The sequence below is a fragment of the Lampetra fluviatilis genome, chromosome 5 (assembly GCF_964198595.1).
Source record: "Lampetra fluviatilis chromosome 5, kcLamFluv1.1, whole genome shotgun sequence".
Taxonomy (NCBI): Eukaryota; Metazoa; Chordata; class Hyperoartia; order Petromyzontiformes; family Petromyzontidae; genus Lampetra; species Lampetra fluviatilis.
The window spans coordinates 5,800,239-5,819,337 of NC_136279.1; the positions used below are offsets into that span (position 1 = coordinate 5,800,239).

A 19,099-nucleotide genomic window follows, 5' to 3' on the forward strand; every position below is an offset into this window, starting at 1 on the left:
CAAAAACCAAAGCAATCTGAAGAACAGTTTAATATAAACATGCTTCATGGCTACGACTCAACGAATAAGAGCTATGTCCTTGAAATCATCGTCAATACTCTTTGGATAATGTTTATGCATGGATGTGGCCTCACTGTGCTGTTGATGCTGGCCAAGAGTTTGCCGTTGAACTCAACCATTGAGTACACTGCACCCTTCACCTCCTTCTCTGCCACCGTCTGCAGTTTCCCTGCACAGCGACACAAAAGCAACGCATCAACATGCAGCAGGCACTCGTGGCGTGCTCAAGCATACGGTGGTGCCCCCCATAAACGCACCACAAGAAAAAGCACCGCACGCGACACAGGAAAAACACATGCCACACAACATGAGAAGAAAACGGCACGCAACATATCGACACAACACGGAAAATCTAATTGCACCTCGCAACATGTAAACACGTACGGCACATGAACACGCACGATTCGACCATTCAAATCACATACCACACAAAATGGAAATAAACATGATACGTATTTGAAACATACAAAAGGCGGATGTGCGTCACACGCACGCCAGCATTGTACAACGTATGGTCACAAGGCAACACGTACTTTTGAAAATGAGTTTAACTTTTGCAGTAATTGCCGACTGGACAGATGCTATGAATGCACTTTAGAAACTGGATTCATCTGGACGCGGTGGGACCCGATCGCTGCCCCTAGGTGAGTAGAACAGTCACCCCCCAGCCGCCACCGCTTCCCTTTCTCCTGCCCCATGAGCACCTGGCATCAGGCTTGTTGCCCGCGGAACATCTGTACCCCCCCCCCCCTTGCCACTCGTGCTCTGTTCCGGGCTCTCGTTTAAAAAAAAAAAAAATTAAACGGTGCCGGCACAAATCTTGCTCAAGACCATTGCGGGCAACTCAAGACCATTTTGAGCATGTGGAAACATTTTCAAGGTGACAACACTGAACATCTTCACACTTGTGCACAGCTGACAACGAGTGGCCGGGAGCGCTCACTCGCACGACCGCTCGCACGCTCACCGTCCGTGTAGTGGAATATGGCGATGCGGCCCTGCTTGGGTTCCGCCTCCTCGGGGTACACCATGGCCGTGCCCACCACGAAGTACGTCGTGGGGTCCTTCCCCAGACGGCACGACACGATGCTCAGAGCGTACTCGCTCGGGAGGAACTGGTGCGCATGCAGCACTGCACAAGCGCCAAGGGCAAATGCATTACAGGTGGGCAGTGCCAACACTCAAGCAAGGTCAACATATAGCAGGGTGTAATTTTACCTATTGTTTTTGCAAACATGGTATATTTACGAAGTTAGTGAATGGTCAAATGCATTCACAAAAATGAATGCCCCACCACTATCCGAGCATGGATGAAAAAGTGAGTCCGAGTGCATCCGACAGCATGACATTTTATGACCATTTCTCAAATATGTTGATATCGATCTGACTTATGGTTCAAATTTCTTACTGTACCCAATAAAAAAAACTCAACGATTATACTCACTCATTTATACATTAATGACTTAACCAATTAGGTGTTTAAAAAAAAAGCAGCCAAGTGGAAAATTAATCCCATTAAGAGTAATCCCAACTTAATTTGCCAAATAGGATAGCTATTTTTCTCAGAGTGGTTTCAAATAATAAGGATACACTCATGGCACCCCAATGCAAACAACAAGAGGGGTTTCAACGTATAGTGGGGCAGAGAAAGGAGGTGAGGATGGACCGAGAGGTAAACTTCAGGATACCTTCAAAGGTGTGTTAACATATAGTGGGACAGAGAAAGGAGGTGGGGATGGACCGAGGGGTAAACTTCAGGATACCTTCAAAGGTGTGTTAACATATAGTGGGACAGAGAAAGGAGGTGGGGATGGACCAAGAGGTAAACTTCAGGATACCTTCAAAGGTGTGTTAACATATAGTGGGACAGAGAAAGGAGGTGAGGATGGATCGAGAGGTAAACTTCAGGATACCTTCAAAGGTGTGTTAACATATAGTGGGACAGAGAAAGGAGGTGGGGATGGACCGAGGGGTAAACTTCAGGATACCTTCAAAGGTGTGTTAACATATAGTGGGACAGAGAAAGGAGGTGAGGATGGATCGAGAGGTAAACTTCAGGATACCTTCAAAGGTGTGTTAACATATAGTGGGACAGAGAAAGGAGGTGGGGATGGACCAAGAGGTAAACTTCAGGATACCTTCAAAGGTGTGTTAACAAAAAGTGGGACAGAGAAAGGAGGTGAGGATGGACCGAGGGGTAAACTTCAGGGTACCTTCAAAGGTGTGTTAACGTATAGTGGGACAGAGAAAGGAGGTGAGGATGGACCGAGAGGTAAACTTCAGGGTACCTTCAAAGGTGTGTTAACATATAATGGGGCAGAGAAAGGAGGTGAGGATGGACCGAGAGGTAAACTTCAGGGTACCTTCAAAGGTGTGTTGGTCGATGACGAGCAGGCTGTGCACCTCCGTCTCTTCGCCGTACGAACTCTCGTGCTGCGCGCTGTTGCTTGAGAACAGCTTGCTGTTGCTTACGCTGTTGGACAACGCCTGGGGAAGATCGTATACATTACCGTTAAGAATCACCGTTGATTTATTCTAACTTGTTTTACATACTTAAAACACGGTCTCTCTGTTGACAGACAAAGTCAGGACTGAAAGAAAAATAATTGAAATTGTAAGAAAAAAAGGAACAGGTAATGGAACAAAATCTGAAAATAAAATTGCAATGAAAAGCTAAACTAAATCTTAGACATTTCAATAGTTTTCTTTGTTCTAGAATGTTTCCAAGGAACCATAGTCTGCAATGTTGAATCCGGGTGGGAGAAAGAAGCATTTATGTATTTATATGTATGTTGAACTTCTTTCCCACCATACGTAGCCAACCGTGCTAACCATAGATGCAATACCATCAGCAATTGGCCTTGATGACCTCTTCATCTTGTATGCATGTCCAGCTTGTAGCGGCGAGTTCCGGACATTGGGGAAGGGAGCTAGGAGAGGCCCTCACCTGCGTGCTGGCACTCGGTCGCACGAGGCTGGTGCCCCCATTTTGGTCGAGTAACTCCACGCGGCTGCTGAGAATGCCAAAGCATTGCGATGACTCCTGATAGCAAATGCGCCTGTGTTCGAACAGAAGACAAGGTGCACAGTTTTCAGTTTCGACAGAGACCCATCGGTGCAAACACAGACAATGTATGCGTGCGCGCAATCCCATTGATGGAGGTGTGTTTGTAGACTCAGTGAGCTTTCAAGTTACAAGAGTTAATAGCCTGTGGTTACGGACTCACTTGGGAGATTCGTTGAGTGGTACTGTTCGGATGTGCAGTTTCTGAATCTCATCGATGGTGCCAATGGTAAGAGTGCTGTTGTTCGCCAGCGCCAAGCTGTCAGTGAAACACAACCGCATGTCACAAGTGTCAAACACACATGCACGCACAGCGCTACCTTTGATCCAACAAAATATGTCCGAGGAAGAAATATCTCGCCCCTCCCCGTATAAAGATGGCATTTGTATCAAGTCCAACTGTTCGCTTCCAAGCTATACAAGGTTTGTTTTTAAGTGTGCGCCCTTAAATCTGGAGCAGGTGGACAAATCATTCCAGGTGAAAAATATCAGCACAGCTAAGGATCTTTTTCTGATGTGCAATTCCAAGAAAGTGACCAGAAAATAATCTGTTATAATTGCATAATACCTTATGAAACGTAAGCAATCGACCTAACAAAATTAATTTCCCAAATTAATAAATTGACCAGTATAACTTGTTAAAAACAAAACTCAACACATGCTGTCAATAACATTTTGTCATAGGTAAAGTAGTTACCAGAGAGGTAGGGTTTTTACCTTTCTGGCCTCTCTATGCACTGTGTTAAAGGGCCATTGCAAAAAACATAAACTATTATACACTTATTATTTGAAGGCAGTGTTATTGATGAATGAGTTGAGTTTATTTTTTGTGCTTGTACACCCCTGCCAAGGCAGCATCACTAAACAATTCTAACTTGCTTGGTGGTTCGTGATTAGAAAATAAATCAAACGGAAAACTCCCGCTGGTAAGGATGTACCTGTCAGGGTAGCCTTGTGAGTTGAGGGGGCACATGTAGTTGACCTCCTTAAGGTTCACGTTGGAGAAGACCAGCTTGTGGTTGCTACTGTAGATGACGGTAGGGCGGTCCGAGCAGGCAAACACGTTGGTTGTGGAAAGAGACTTAAACGTGCGCAGCACCGTCGGCTGTGTGCCCAGTGTCACCTTCTTCTTGTCGCTCAGGTAGCCTGGACGACACGGGGGAATGGGGGGCAGGGGTCAAAGGTCAAGTAGGAACAAGTCAGCAGGAATAAAGGCAAGGGTGCTGATTAGAAACGGTTTAGGAAGAAGAGAGATGAGAGAGTGGAAGGGCAAGATGGGAATTAAAAGGGATACGGCACTAACCGCACCTCCAATTAGACGTGGTTGGCTACGTACTGTGCAAAAGAAGTTCAACATACATATGCGCCACAGTGGTTTGCTGTGAACCTGGCGACCTGGTCCATAAATAGCAAAGGGTGGCAAGAAGGGCAAAGACGTTTGGAGAGTGCTAACAAATGAGTAGGTAGGGAAGGGGGCAAAGGAATAGAAGAGCATCATAAGAATGCCAGTGAATAAAGGACATCAAGGGGGAGGAAAGATAGCGAGTTAAAGGCCCCCTTTAATCTAACCGATCCAGAGCCGTCGACCTTCACTCACCGCTGTCCACACTGAGATTGAAGTAGAAGAGGGCTCCGTCTCCAAGTGCACACAACAGGTAATGGGCTCCCTCGAACGTTGTCATCAGGATCGAGCGAGGGATTATCTCTGATGGGATGGCACAACACAGTGAATTGAACGGCAAAACAAACCTCGCACAAATCAGTCACCCACAGCACGCCGACGCAACTCATGACACAAGGATGAAACCGCTTGCTTTGGCAGTGAATTAATCACGACGGGAAAACCCACATAGCAAGTGCGCATCGTTTAGAAAACACATTGCTTATCTTGGGGCCAGAGCGTCACTATATTCTGTTGACCTTAAGAGGCAGCAGCGTAAAAGAAACGTGAACCACAGGGGACTACAGCCAATTACATAACAAAACTGTGGCACAGTTTAAAGAATGATAATGGCATGTTTATAATTATCAACAATTGTGCAACACAGTAATTCAAGGTAGATGGTCGAGTAAACAAAACATGGCACAGTCCAGACAACTGTCCATGTTCAAAATCAGAATATTTATGGACACTGGAGGAATCTGATGAGCTGTAAAACTCTTGGTCACAGATGTCCAGCAGGGGGGGGTCAGAACATTAACACATTCCTGCGGAGGGAGCTGGTAGGAACGTTGGGTTGCTCGGTCAAAGGCCAGGGTCAACGGCGGCGTGGTGTTTTCCGCAAATATGCCCGACTGTGAGGGCGGGCACAAGCGGGTGTGAGTAGGTTAAACGTTGAGTTTTATAAGGGCACCACGGGGTGACCAGCCCCTCCTCACCCAGCCCCACCCCTCCCACCCCCCACCCAGCCACAACCCAGCCCCACCCAGCCTCTCACCACCCAGCCCCACCCAGCCCCTCCCTCCCCTCCCCACCCAGCCCCTCCCTCTCTATCCAGCCCCTCCCTGCACAACGGATACAATAATCCCCTGTGGGCTGGCGTAACCAGAAGGTTCCTACCAGTATAACAACAGTCTACAGAGGTCATTTCAAACAGTAAAGGTGCAGCTCTGTAATTTCTTATTTACACCACTGCTGGTGGAAGTGCCTCCACTAGGGGCAGCCCTGGAGAGCCCCCTCTAGAAGATATACGGCCTACTGTTCCAACGCTGGCCTGACGCCTTGGAAGAGGTACCTGCACTTTAACCCACACACGATCTGTAATTGGCGGTGGTGTGCTTATCTATACTGCTGGTGGACAGAGGTGGGAGGGAATTATGAAACTTGCCCGTTGTTTCAACTGCAGCACCGAAAGAGTTCAAAGTGGCGACCTCTGGATTGCAAGTGCACCGACAGCATGGGAGCATCCCGAAAACCAAGTCACTGTATTGCCGTACAAAGCTGCGGGTTGCATGTCCGACACCCACGCCTTTCAGGGATAGTCTGGTGTACACTCAAGAATACGTCCAACAACGAACGAGGAGGCCTAACTGTGCCCCACCTCCGCCCAGCATCTCCTTGTGCAGTGTGTCGAACGAGGGCAGACGCAGGATGCGCGCAGAGATATCCGTCCACAGGCCCACGGCACACAGGGTCGAGTTGCCGGCCCCATCGCCCAGCGGCGAGATGTCGAGACATGCCACCTCATGCTCCATCTCGGTGGAACTGTGGCGAGGGAAGAAAATACTCCATTAAATTTTGAAACAATCTATCAAACCTCTCCATTATTTCGAAGGAAGTTACCTAAAAGCTCGCAAGTGTTTCCACTTTTTGTTATCCTCATACATAAAGAACCTTGTCTAAAAGTTAATCCACTTGGAAAAAGGGTCTACATGCTCATGGTGTGATCTCATATAGATGCCTGCATCATCCAAGCACCATTAAGGCTCAGCTGGGCTTAGCTTCCAAGAAATAATGAGATCGGGCACATTGTGGGTGATTTGGTCAAAGGCTAAGTGGCTAAATAGAAGCATGACGCAAAGGTGCCAACGTCATCACATTGCGAACGTGGGCTTTAATGATCTGACATTAGCATTAGCAATTAGCATCCGGAGCGTCCTGTGCGGGGAGTCGGCAACAAAAATATTAAAGAGAGCCATTTTTTTGTTCGAATTCGGTAAAAAAAAAAAATCAACATTTCAAGAGCCACAATGCACGTGAATACGAGATGGCGGTACTGAATAAACGACGTCACGAAGGAGTCTTTAAAGAGCCGCATTCAACTCCGGAGCTGCAGGTTTGCCGGCGCCTGGTCCAGCGGGGCCGGTCAGGGGCCAGGGTGAATAGCGAAGTGAGAAAAGGGGAGCAAGGCCACTGCCGTTCAAGGTTTGTGATCACCTGACTTGCTTGAGTTGCCCTGCCGAGATGTCCAGGTAAAAGAGCATACGGCCCACGGCGCACACCACCTGCGCCGAGTTGCAGGAGGCCACACTGATGTTCTTGCCACTGGGCTCCTTCCACTCGCTCACCAGCGCCTTTGACTTGTGGTCCACCAGTCTCACGGATCCACAGGTTATCTAGCAAAGTGTAGGCGGGGAAAGCAAGCATGCACATGTCATCACTCATTATCTATTCATGGTTGAAGGTCTCACCAAGATGTCGATCCATCTAGCACATGTGATTATTTAATCACTGCACCTCCGCAGAATACATTACATCAGTAGTAAGACACCAGATTGATGGTTAAGAAACGCAAGCGGTCTTGGGCAGGGTACACTGCTTGAAAGGGCGATGGCCCTGGTCGAGACGGACAACAGTGACAGCCAAAGGAAGCAGCACACACGTACAATGGACAAAATGCTGGAACAAGATTCACCTCAACATTGAACAAATGTCAAGTGCACCAGTTCAAATCCTGTGATGACATCAGAAAGTGTGTTGGTAGATGTTTTATGTGAGTACGTGGATGGTGTGTGGGGTGTGTAGCTGGTATGGTATTGAACAGAAGTGTTTCATACTGTTCAAGCATTCAAATACATTTTCTCAAGTTCCCTTTCAAATCCTCCAGGAATAAATGAAAAAATCCGCAAGCGGTTAAGCATGAGGAAATGTATGGAAAGGTATTTTTTAATTTGGGAAAAATGTTTGCCAGTGTGTGGGTAATGGAAGTGTAGCAGAGTCGGTAAGGAGTGTGTGGGGGAACCTCAAACCTGGATGAGCTGTTCATTGGCCACGTTTCCGCAGTAGAAGGTCTGCTGCTCATCACAGAAACCGGGCAACTCGGTCTCCTCCACCTCCTCACCGTTCAACATGAGCACTCTGCAAACGCACGTCAAAACACACGTACCCAAGCAGAGTTCTTTAACTTGTATCAAAGCTGTTTTTGATTCGGTGTTCGCACTAGCTTCCATTAAATTAAATTACACACTAACTTATGTCAAACACAACGCATATCTCCAAAGGGTTGTTTTTTGTGATCATTTTTTCTTAATCTTTTTCCTTCAGATTCTGTTCCACATGTGCCATCTGCATCAAGTCATGACGTTATTATATAACTATTTAAGCTTTTACAGCGAGCAATTTGAGTCTTGTTCCATAATCCTTGATCGAGCCTTCGCTACTTTATGGGATGCGGATCAAGGTAACTAAATAAAGCGACTATAAAACAATGACCTTCGTTGCTTAAAATAATTGTCATACCGTGTCTGGCCGACAAAGGAGAGAACGAGCATGTCATCCAAGTCACGTGTGGGGTCCGAGCGGAGAGGCCACAAGCCTGCCATGGCCAAGGATTAGAGATGGAGAGAGAAAATAAAAGGACATCGTCATTTACTTCTCAGATCTGATCTTGTTATTACTCTCTGTATGTATGTTGATCTTCTTTTGCAACGTACATAGCCAACCGTGCTAATCGGATAACCGGCTACGGAGTTCTCCCCTTAAAATTCTTTAATCTCTGCTGAATAGGAGGTCGCTCTTTCACCAATGAGATGATGACATTGGCAACAACGACAATAGCTGATCCTGATCGGAATATGAACATTTACATTGAGATCACAGATGCTCTATCGAGTGGAGCAGCATCCTGAATTGGGACAAGTGTGCCAAGATGCGTGTCTGGTTAAGTGGAGTGTGAGCATGCCATGTACGAGTTTGTGGGTGTGGATCGGTACCCTTAATGCCCGGCAGGTCAATGCTGGCATGCTCGTGAATTCCAATGCCATTACGGATTATTCGCAATGAGCCCTCCTTGAAGGCACCTGAGCATGTCACCAACTGCTCCGCACACACGAAACACACACACGCACACGATCACACACACATGCAAACATACTATACTAAATAAAACAAATATTTTAGCAGGTAAGAAGCGACCTTGCCACAAATGATAGCTTAACGAAGTAGCTTATCAGGTGGAAATTTTACTGGTAGGCTGGATGGGGAAGGTGGGGAGGGGCTGGGTGGGGAGGGTGGGGCTGGGTGGGGGGTGGGAGGGATGGGGCTGGGTGGGGAGGGGCTGGTCACCCCGTGGTGCCCTTATAATACTCAACGTTGAACCTACTCACGCCGGCTTGTGCCCGCCCTCACAGTCGGCCATATTTGCGGAATACACCACGCCGCCGTTGACCCTGGCCATTGACCGAGCAACCCAACGTTCCTACCAGCTCCCTCCGCAGGAATGTGTTAGCAACCAAATACTCTAAAGACATGTTCTAAATGGGGAGGGAAATCCGGAGGATCCAGAGCAAAATCCACGAAACCACGGGCAGAACATGCAAACTCCCAATACACAGCAGGCGTCTGGGTTGGGATCAAACCCACAACCTCCCGTATATCAGGCGAGGTAGTTAACACCTGGCCACCGTGGCGCCAGAAAAAAAGATCCATGTGCAAATGCACATTGATTCACATTGACATGCATAGACATGCGGAGATATACCACATTCCTCTGGCATGTGGCCCCTACTAGGTAAGTGTTTAGAGATGCAGTGGCTCTGAGTATGAAATGTGCTCTTTGCTGTGAACTGCTTACTAACATTATTGAAGGTGTTCTGACCAAAACATTTAGCCGAAATTGACAGAAAATACAGCATGATGGTGATCATCATGCACACGTTTGTCAACGGGGTTGTACGGTCTATGTAGTGGGCAACAGATGGCGGTGCAGCAAAATCCAGAATTGTACTGTACAATGTCTCACTCTACGCCTTCAACAACCACACTAACAAGCATGGCGACTCATGGTCAAATAACCACCACAACCAGCATGACATGGGGAGAGGCTCTCTTCCAGGAGAGCATCGACAAAGGGGCTGCAACATGTGCATGCCATATGCAAGAACACGAGCCATGGTTGAGCACTCACCTGGCCCTGCCCCTGCCGCTCCAGGTCCACAACGCACATGTCCACAATGGGGCCCAGGTTGGTGAAAGTCTCCATGGTTGTGACGTATGAGCCCTGCTCATTGCTGTCAACATTCAACTAAAACACACAGTAGCCAGACAACACAGTAAACATGTAACTAGGCATTCATTCGTTGATTGAAATTGATTCCTATGCTCATAATACTCACATTCAATCGTATGCAAATCATTGGAGAAGTGGTTTTCTCCTCCAACAAACCCTACAAGTTCAAATCCAGATTAGGGTCAGCTTAGCGTGTCATCCCTCTAGCTTTTGCAAAATTATTTCAGTAAAATGTTCGCACCACATTTTGGCATATCAAAAGTTGTTGCTGTGCAAAATATTCAAGTCACACCAATGGCTGCTCGGGACTTTCAATGTAGATCACTAGGGGATGTGTTCCCGATTTTCAGATTCGAAATTTTTTATGATCCCAAAGAGATTTGTTTCAGATTGATCTTAAAGTATGACGTCACAGAAAACAATGTCGCATAATCGGTAACTTCCGTGCTTTTCCCGCTAAAGTAGTGTCACGTGGCATCAGGTGACGCCACTTTAGTTAGTAGGAAGACAAATTATTATATAACCAGCCTATAGCCCGTCCCGATGACGGGTGTATTGCAGTAAATCGGAAATAGCCTAGAGCCCATCCAAGGATGGGTGTATTGCAGTAAATATTAAATATTCAAACGAAAAAAATGTTCTGCTCATGATTTTTAATGAGAGGGGGGGGGGGAGTCCTCCATGTGGAGTGACGTCACCCACTGATGATTATTAATGATAGCGTTACAGAGTTAGCGTGACATCAGAGTTCTGGCTTTTTATATATTAAGAATGTAAAAACTCATCCCGAACATGCAAAATGCCCATTGCTAAACATAACATACTCTTTGGTTCTTTCGGTAAAGTCACGTAGGTATAGAATGAAATAAATCACGACGTTTCAGGCGCAACACAAGCGTCCGTCATCATGTTTACTTTAATATATCGTTATTCATTTTCTGAACAGTTAAATGTGTGGCTCAAGTTATGGTTGTAGTCAGGATTAGGATTAGTTATGCAATGGGTCAGGGGCTATGGAAAATTAGGGCAATGGTCACAAATAAACGACATAACTAGAGCTACATTTAAGATTAGGACATCCCTACAATCACATTCTCATGCTGCATAAGTATTAGCATCACATCACTCTTTCAAGCACTCAAACTTCTATCATTCTCCATTACTATGTGAATGTTTATCAATTACCTTAACCAGTTGGGAGTCTCCGAGCCTTGAACCGATGTAAACCACACCATTGTCCAAGTAAGTCAGGCATTCGGCAATAGATGTCTGTTGAGGGAGAAGACGCAATGATGCCAACCTTAACACAATTGTAACCATCAACTGTACTTTTATGTTTTTTGTGGTATTTTATTTGTCACGTTTACTTCTGAAGTAGTTCAGAGTTGAGAGTTCAAAACCCTGTCAAGGATAAACCCATCTACTCATCCTACTTCAAAGGGCGTGAACAATTAATGAGTGTTCCGTGGAAAGACTGGGCCCTGCCATAACAATGTGGAATTTTCACAACGACCTCAGGGGCTGCCAAAGGATGAACACTGTTTTTTTATGTAACCATTCCTTACATGAACATTCATTTACAATAATTTGTAAACGTAGCCTTTACCTACTCACTAACAATTATCCACCTTACCATACATGGGTCAGAGATTTTTTGAGAGGTCGAGTGTAGTATGGAGGAACTGGTATGCAGATAAAATAAAAGCAACACGATAACATTGCACATAGAAACATATTTTGTTAAGGCTATGCTCTCCTTTGTCCCGAATCGGGCTCCAGAATTCTTAAAACCAGCAGTACAAAGTTTTGACATGAGGTCTCCGGCTCACCTCCCCGAGCATCTCAACTCGCAGATCCCGCACGGTGGCCGTGCCGTCCATGAGCTCATCCCTCTCCAGCAGCAGCATGAACAGCCGCCCCTCCATGTCGCCCAGGAGGTAGCGGGAGCCGTTGGCGTCCACGCGATTTTGGCACACGATAGTGCTTTGCTGGTGGTGGAGTGAACCAGACAAGGCAATGGTGAGAAAAATTGGTGTGGAGATGGAAAAGCATAATTGCTTCTTAGGATAACACAAGCAGAAATACAGAACTACACCATGGGTGAGTAATGCAACAGATTATCAGGAGGGTGATAGTGATTTATTTTTGCTTATTTCCCTCGTTTTTATGAAATTAGGGGCAACAAAGTGGAGGTATTATCACATCAACAACCATTTCAGAAGACTTCAGAGAAGGAAGCCCCACTAACATTCCATCGAAGGTAGATTACTTTTTGTGAGATTATGGTTTGTGGAGCCCAGACCACCAGATGAAAACTCAAGACACATGACATATAAACTTTCAATCTCCACCAATCAAACAGCCTGCCAGAAACCCAGGTTGGAACCAGCACCAGCAGTCCATCACGGTAAACCAAAACCAATTCATCAAGGGGGTCGTGTAACCATGTTGCTGTATGGTGCTTATAGCAGCGCCGTTTATCCAAAATGTGCCATGGGCTCCATTGCTTTCAGGCTCATATGAAGGCTAAACATTGTCAGGTTGGAAGAAGGCCTCTGAATGTTTGAATGCATTTGTCAAATCGGGTCTTTCAACATCTTAAGTGTCTCAAACCAGGCTTGCCAGGTGTTGTAGCCAAGGGGTGGCAGTGCTGAGTGTCACCTCCTCATACACGTGGGTTTTCTCCCAATACTCCTGGTTTCCTCCAAAATTCCGAAAACTAATTAATGGCAATTCGTATTCTTGGTTCTTTCGGTAAAGTCATGTAGAAGGGAAACAATAAAATAATAAAAATATAAAACAATACCGAAAGAACCAAGAATATGAATGGCAATTCGTCAAACAGCCCAATGCAGGACCCTCCTGAGGAAGCCTTGAGACTAAGATAAGCTGATTATAACAATTCACATTTACCTTGATGGCAGGAGGAGCGATGGGTAGATACTGGTCACCATTGTGGTATGTGATAGCTTCCTGTCCAATAATGAGAGCTCCTCCCATTGGCTGGGGCACTGTCACATACAACACACTCTTGGTTAGTTGCATAACAAAAAAAAAGTGTGACGAATGTGCCTATAAGTATGTTTTACCCCAGTTAATGTATAATTAATAAGAAATTAACATCAGTGCAGAAAGTTGTAAAAAAATATTGCTGTACATGTCAGAAATTAAAAACCCAAAAAGTCGGCTTTCGTGAGCTCGTAATGGCTGTGACGGCGTAATGAGCCAATGAAGATGAGGTACTGGGTTTATATCCCAGTTTCAACCATTCATAATGAAAATGATGCCATGTTACATATGATGTCACTTTTGTTCATGCTCATAAATGATGCGATGAAGGGAACTCAAAGCTCACCTGCAATGACGATCCCAGCTTCAGCATCCACATTGTCCTGTTTCCAAGGCCCCTTATTAAACTCCTTATCTCGAAGAGACACCTCATAGGTCTTCACATGCCGACCTTGGGGGTCCTTTATCATGACACCACAACCACCACAATAATGATCATCACTAAAAACACGACACTCACTACCATCAACAAGAAAATATCATAAGCATGCCTAATCACCATCAATACTTGGAATTTTATGGATAAAACTGGGAGTTGGCTCCATGATCTGGCAATAACATGACCAAGTTGTTGGATCATAAACACTCACGGGTGTAATGTTAAAGTGAAATTACTTTAAGGAATTAAGGATTTTGATGATCGTTATTCACCTATCCCCTTCCCCCACCCCACTGGGACAGGGTCTGGCACAGGCAATGCCTGCTCACTCTTGGATGAAAGCCATTTGGCCTTGCAGCATTTGTGGTAGCCTATAACATGGCTCTACCCTAAAGGGACACTTGGGAATAATGGGACAATCATAACCATATGCTTAAACATAGTTTTATTATAAATGTATTATTCTCTGATCCTATATGACTGCTCCTCCCAGAACGCGCAATGACAGAATCATGTTTTAGTTTGTTAAACCGGGTAAAACTCTGTGAATGTGTCCAAACACAAATCCATTTTAAAACGTTTAAAGATGATCCGATTTTGTGCAGTTGCTGAGGTATTCTTGTGAGTTTGCAGAGACATCAGCATGATATCTGACTGTTGTACGATTCAAGTTACAAGGAAAAATTCCCTTACCACTTGGCCACCGGCAGTAATGTCCATTGCATGAAAGTTAAAATGAATACAAACTTGTACTTCATTCTCAGAGCTGGAATTAAGTCAAATTAAGCACAGAATCATGTTGATTTGTGACCGGGCTGAGCCCATTAACTCACATCACATGATAATATGGTTAATCACAGGCAGCTTGCCTCAAATTCTGCTGCTTCTTAACCACCTAGCCACCGCATAAAATAAAAAATTGGTAGATCAGGGCTAAGAGGTGATCCCTGCTGCCCCACGTGCCTGGTAGACGAAGCAAATGGTTGGCACGGCACAGCCAAACAGGAACTTGACATCGATGACCATGAGCTCCTCCAAGCGAATGTTGAAGGCCTTTAGCTCCTTGTTGTCCCGGTCAAGCGGGATGACCTTGAATAGGCCATCATAGAGGCGCAGACCAATCATGCGGCTCTCAGGGTCTACAATGCCAATGATGCCCGTTTCTGATGGACGTCCAATACGGTCCTGCAGAGACAAACATTACCATTAACACCATCTTTGCCTTCACATCGTATTACGATCATCATTCTTGTCAATGTAATTGATGCCATCGCAAATCGTCACCATCGCCATGATCAATATCATTCCCATTACACATTCTGTATAAAATGTCATTGTAATTCGTAGATTCCGAATTGGCATCATACTTCACCGTAAAAATAAGCCATTTTGAAAGCTTTGACTGTTGCATGTATAAACTTAAGTAGATGCCTGTATATCCACAAGTGTTTAAAAAGTATATATTGGTGACATTGTGGTTTATCTGAACTAGTCTGTTCCATGGTGATTTCCCAAGCATTTATGTAATGGAGCGGTGCTATTACCTGCACATTACCATGTGCCCTCGTGATGATATCCACATTATCCCCATCCTGTTTGTACTCCAGGATGCATGCGTTGTACTTGGCAGTCAAGATGAAGAGAAGGTCTTTTTTTTCTCCCTGGAGACCACACAACATGCTTCATCGTTATGTAAAATTCCTTCATAACCAATAGCAACATCGCCCCCTACTGGGAGACAAATGCAGGCCAGTGCTGTGGTCACCTTGTGTAGCACAAGCCACCATTAGGCAGTCCTCTAGGCGAGAAAATTGAGGTCTGAGACGTTTCAGTAGATTATGGGTGCAATATGAATAAAAGTATTTTTTAATACTATGAAAGAAATTACACTCAAAAGGAACGTGTGGGTGAAAATTCTCCAAGGTCGAAGTTTCCCAAATTTACAGGGTGACCATGATACCATATACACTTTACCCTCATGATTTGAGGTTGATGCAAAATAAGGGGAAAGTGGTTTGTACATCTCAAAAAATAACAGCCAATAGCAATAATGCCGAAATGTAGCTTCACGAGTAATGCATCATAAGTGTGCATCAGTATGTTTTTTTTACATGTAGACAGTAGACATGCACCTAAAAGAAACATTCAACCACAGCACTGTCACTTCTTCAGGTACTCCCAAGCGTATAAAAATAAGAGCCAACTGCAATAATGCCGAAATGTAGCTTCACGAGTAATGCATCATAAGTGTGCATCAGTATGTTTTTTTTACATGTAGACAGTAGACATGCACCTAAAAGAAACATTCAACCACAGCACTGTCACTTCTTCAGGTACTCCCAAGCGTATAAAAATAAGAGCCAACTGCAATAATGCCGAAATGTAGCTTCACGAGTAATGCATCATAAGTGTGCATCAGTATGTTTTTTTTACATGTAGACAGTAGACATGCACCTAAAAGAAACATTCAACCACAGCACTGTCACTTCTTCAAGTACTCCCAAGCGTGAGCAACACGCTTTCGTCATTGTGACGCCAACATGAAAATAATATCATTGTACATATCTGGTTCAGCGCATTGAAAGAACCATAGCTCACATGCTTACGAGTAATGTCAGTTTTTTACAGTTCTTGATTGACTCCATCCGCTGTCTGGCAATGCACGAATTCAGGTGTCCCCATACAAATCGTGAAAAAAATCTTCCATAAATCCCTATAGTTTGAACATCTTTCACTAAAATTTTAATCGCAACTTTTCACCACAAGAACACATCTGCTTCATCTTATTTACAACGACTCTACCGCAGCTCCTCCATGCAACTATAATGGATATGATACGGCACTGTATCAGAACACATTCGTTGGCATAGCGATTGAACCTCATAACCCAGATGTCCAACCTATTATGCATCAAGGATTTCTCATATTCTTGGTTCTTTCGGTAAAGTCACGTATAAGGGAAACAATAAAATAAAAAATATATAAAACAATACAATTCTCACGACGTTTCGACTGCAACACAAGCAATCATCATCAGGTGTGAAATCCACAGCAAGACAATTTCACACCTGATGACGATTGCTTGTGTTGCAGTCGAAACGTCATGAGAATAGTATTTTTGATATTTTTATTCTTTTATTGTTTCCCTTCTACGTGAATTTACCGAAAGAACCAAGAAAATGAATCGCTGCAGTCACGAAAGCTTTAAATCAAAAGGATTTCTCACTTGTGGCCGGAAGAGCTCCATGACGGAAATCTTCCCGTACATGCCGACCTCCTTGACGGCCCGCAGGCCTTCGGGAGTCACCACGTAGATCTCTAACCGGGTGTTCTTGGCAATGAGGAGGTTCAGGTCCTCTGCGGAGGTGAAGTGACCTGCACACCGTGGCATCAGTTACAAATAACAACCCACGTTATGTCCGGGTAACCTCTTAATCGGGAACCCTGCTTTGGCAGAGATCCGCAGAAGAAAGTAATTCCCTACAGCGAAGATCAGGGAAAAGTGCACGATTCAAAAAGCATGTTTTTAGATTGAATTATGTGGTTCAATGCCAACTGATGGGGGTTGTTTTGGAGCAATGAGCCAGAGAGATGTTAATATTGTGAATTTACCTCGGTCGCCCTTGTAAACGATGCACAATATACCGTGTCGATTTCATCTCCTGGTTAAATAAAGGATACAAGTGCGGTGTTTTGTGTTTTATTTAAGTCCTGTACAGTTTGTGGTATGCTAGTGGCCTAATGGTTACTAATCTGCGATTGAGTAATGCCGTGCTTACCCCAGCACTCCACAACAATTGTAAATTGTCCCATTGGAAGCCACGAAATGCCCATCTCAGTCTTTGGATATGCATGCTAGGACGACCAATGGCCTCACCACTCACTGCACGGTTATAAATGCCATTGGGGTCTCATGGAGGACAACATATCTCTGCGTGTTGTTCTGCATTTGGTATCCCCATTAAACCCCACATTTACACAGCCAATTTCGCCACCGCATATACAGAACACTTCCCAAAGCTGCTGGCTAACCTCCCACAGCAATGACAATACAGTTCAATTCAGGAGACAATCGTGGTTAATAAGACGGCGTAAAGCACAAATCCTACCGATCAATATACGATTTGAATGATTCCGAGAGGGCCTGTTTCATGAACTCGCTGAATATTTAACCACACACGATGCATTTCACAGGCCAAAGCAAACGGGTGCGTGGGCCCCATCCTCTATCCAGACACTTTGCTAGCAGCAAAGGGTGACCGTGATGTATTGCAATTGTAAACTTCGAGCATTGGAGGCAACAATCGAGATGTCTGGCTCACAATTTAGTTGCAATGGTCGATAAAACTGTACGGTGGGGAGGGTGGCAATGTCAATTAACGAACGTTGAGTTTGTCTGTTTGGAGAGCAACGTTGGAACACACACGAGGTGATGATGAATGCCACGAGGTGGATGGATGTCTCCGAGAGAAGCCATCTCCACCACCAGAGGCTTCATGCGGATTGACCACGTGCAGTTAAACAGCGGCCAGTGGCTCTTGTCGGGAGACGGAGGCAGACATTCACCAAGCAGCAGTCGATGACATCGATAACCACGACACCCCCCCCCCCCCACGTGTCTAGATGGGGCCCCATCGCGGCCTTCGTAGATGAGGATGGAGGTGGTGGTGTTGGTGGTGGTGTTGGTGGTGGCCGCCTTCCCGCTTACCCGTGACGCACGCGTTCACAGCCGTCGGCTTGTGCGCCGTCACCACGTAATTGTACGACATTTTGTTTTCTGCTGCTGCTGCTTCTTCTTGTTGTTGTTGTTGTTATCCTGGACGATCGTTCGAAACAGTTTCAACGACGGCGCCCGCAATCCCACACCCCCCTCTCCCAACCCACGCTTCGGATGCCGACCGCAGCGATGTAACCACCACAACGACAACAACCGCGCGCCGCTGGGATGTCGCGTGCGTGGTGTGCACTGTGCGTGGTGTTCACTGAGCGTGTGGTGTCTGTGTTGTCTGCGTGTACTCGCTGGGCTTGCTTGGCTCGCTCGCACGCCACTTGCCGCCACCGCTGAGAGGCCAAGCCAGTCAGTGTGGAGGTGCCCGAGACGCCCAGTGCCATTGGCTGCAACGGGGCGAGGGTCACGCGTGTGTAAGGTAGACGGCCATTGGTGATGGGCTTGGTGATTGATGGCCGTAAGACCGCCCCCTCCCTCTCACCAACCCTCCCACCAACCTTCCCATCCTCCCACCAACCCCCCCCTCCAACCCTCCCACCAACCCTCCCACACTTCCACCAACCTTCCCACCCTCCCACCAACCCTCCCACCCTCCCACCCTCCCACCCTCCCACCAACCCTCCCACCCCTCCCACCAACCCTCCCACCAACCCTCCCACCAAGCCTCCCACCCTCCCACCCCTCCCACACTTCCACCAACCCTCCCACCCTCCCACCAACCTTCCCACCATCCCACCAACCCTCCCACCAACCTTCCCACCAACCCTCCTACTCCCCCTCCAACCCTCCCACCTCTCCCACCAACCCTCCCACCAACCCTCCCACCCCCCCACCCCCCCTCCAACCCTCCC

General features: G+C 46.1%; 1 protein-coding gene across 1 annotated transcript in view; it reads right to left on the reverse strand.

Moving 5' to 3' along the window:
* DDB1 (damage specific DNA binding protein 1) overlaps positions 1–18,630 on the reverse strand; it is a 28,354-nt gene extending 9,724 nt beyond the window's left edge. Inside the window, exons 1-21 of the mRNA XM_078856545.1 lie at positions 18,228–18,630; positions 16,746–16,894; positions 15,064–15,180; positions 14,483–14,704; positions 13,427–13,541; positions 12,985–13,082; positions 11,901–12,059; positions 11,257–11,340; positions 9,970–10,086; positions 8,777–8,879; positions 8,304–8,379; positions 7,814–7,922; positions 7,002–7,180; positions 6,166–6,329; positions 4,722–4,829; positions 4,063–4,270; positions 3,288–3,383; positions 3,008–3,119; positions 2,424–2,547; positions 1,028–1,192; positions 135–229 (exon numbers count right to left, since the gene is read on the reverse strand). Coding sequence (XP_078712671.1) covers positions 135–229; positions 1,028–1,192; positions 2,424–2,547; positions 3,008–3,119; positions 3,288–3,383; positions 4,063–4,270; positions 4,722–4,829; positions 6,166–6,329; positions 7,002–7,180; positions 7,814–7,922; positions 8,304–8,379; positions 8,777–8,879; positions 9,970–10,086; positions 11,257–11,340; positions 11,901–12,059; positions 12,985–13,082; positions 13,427–13,541; positions 14,483–14,704; positions 15,064–15,180; positions 16,746–16,894; positions 18,228–18,288 — 2,661 coding nt within the window. The 5' untranslated portion in view covers positions 18,289–18,630. The remainder of the gene's footprint in view (positions 1–134; positions 230–1,027; positions 1,193–2,423; positions 2,548–3,007; positions 3,120–3,287; positions 3,384–4,062; positions 4,271–4,721; positions 4,830–6,165; positions 6,330–7,001; positions 7,181–7,813; positions 7,923–8,303; positions 8,380–8,776; positions 8,880–9,969; positions 10,087–11,256; positions 11,341–11,900; positions 12,060–12,984; positions 13,083–13,426; positions 13,542–14,482; positions 14,705–15,063; positions 15,181–16,745; positions 16,895–18,227) is intronic.
* Between the last annotated feature and the right edge of the window lie 469 nt (positions 18,631–19,099).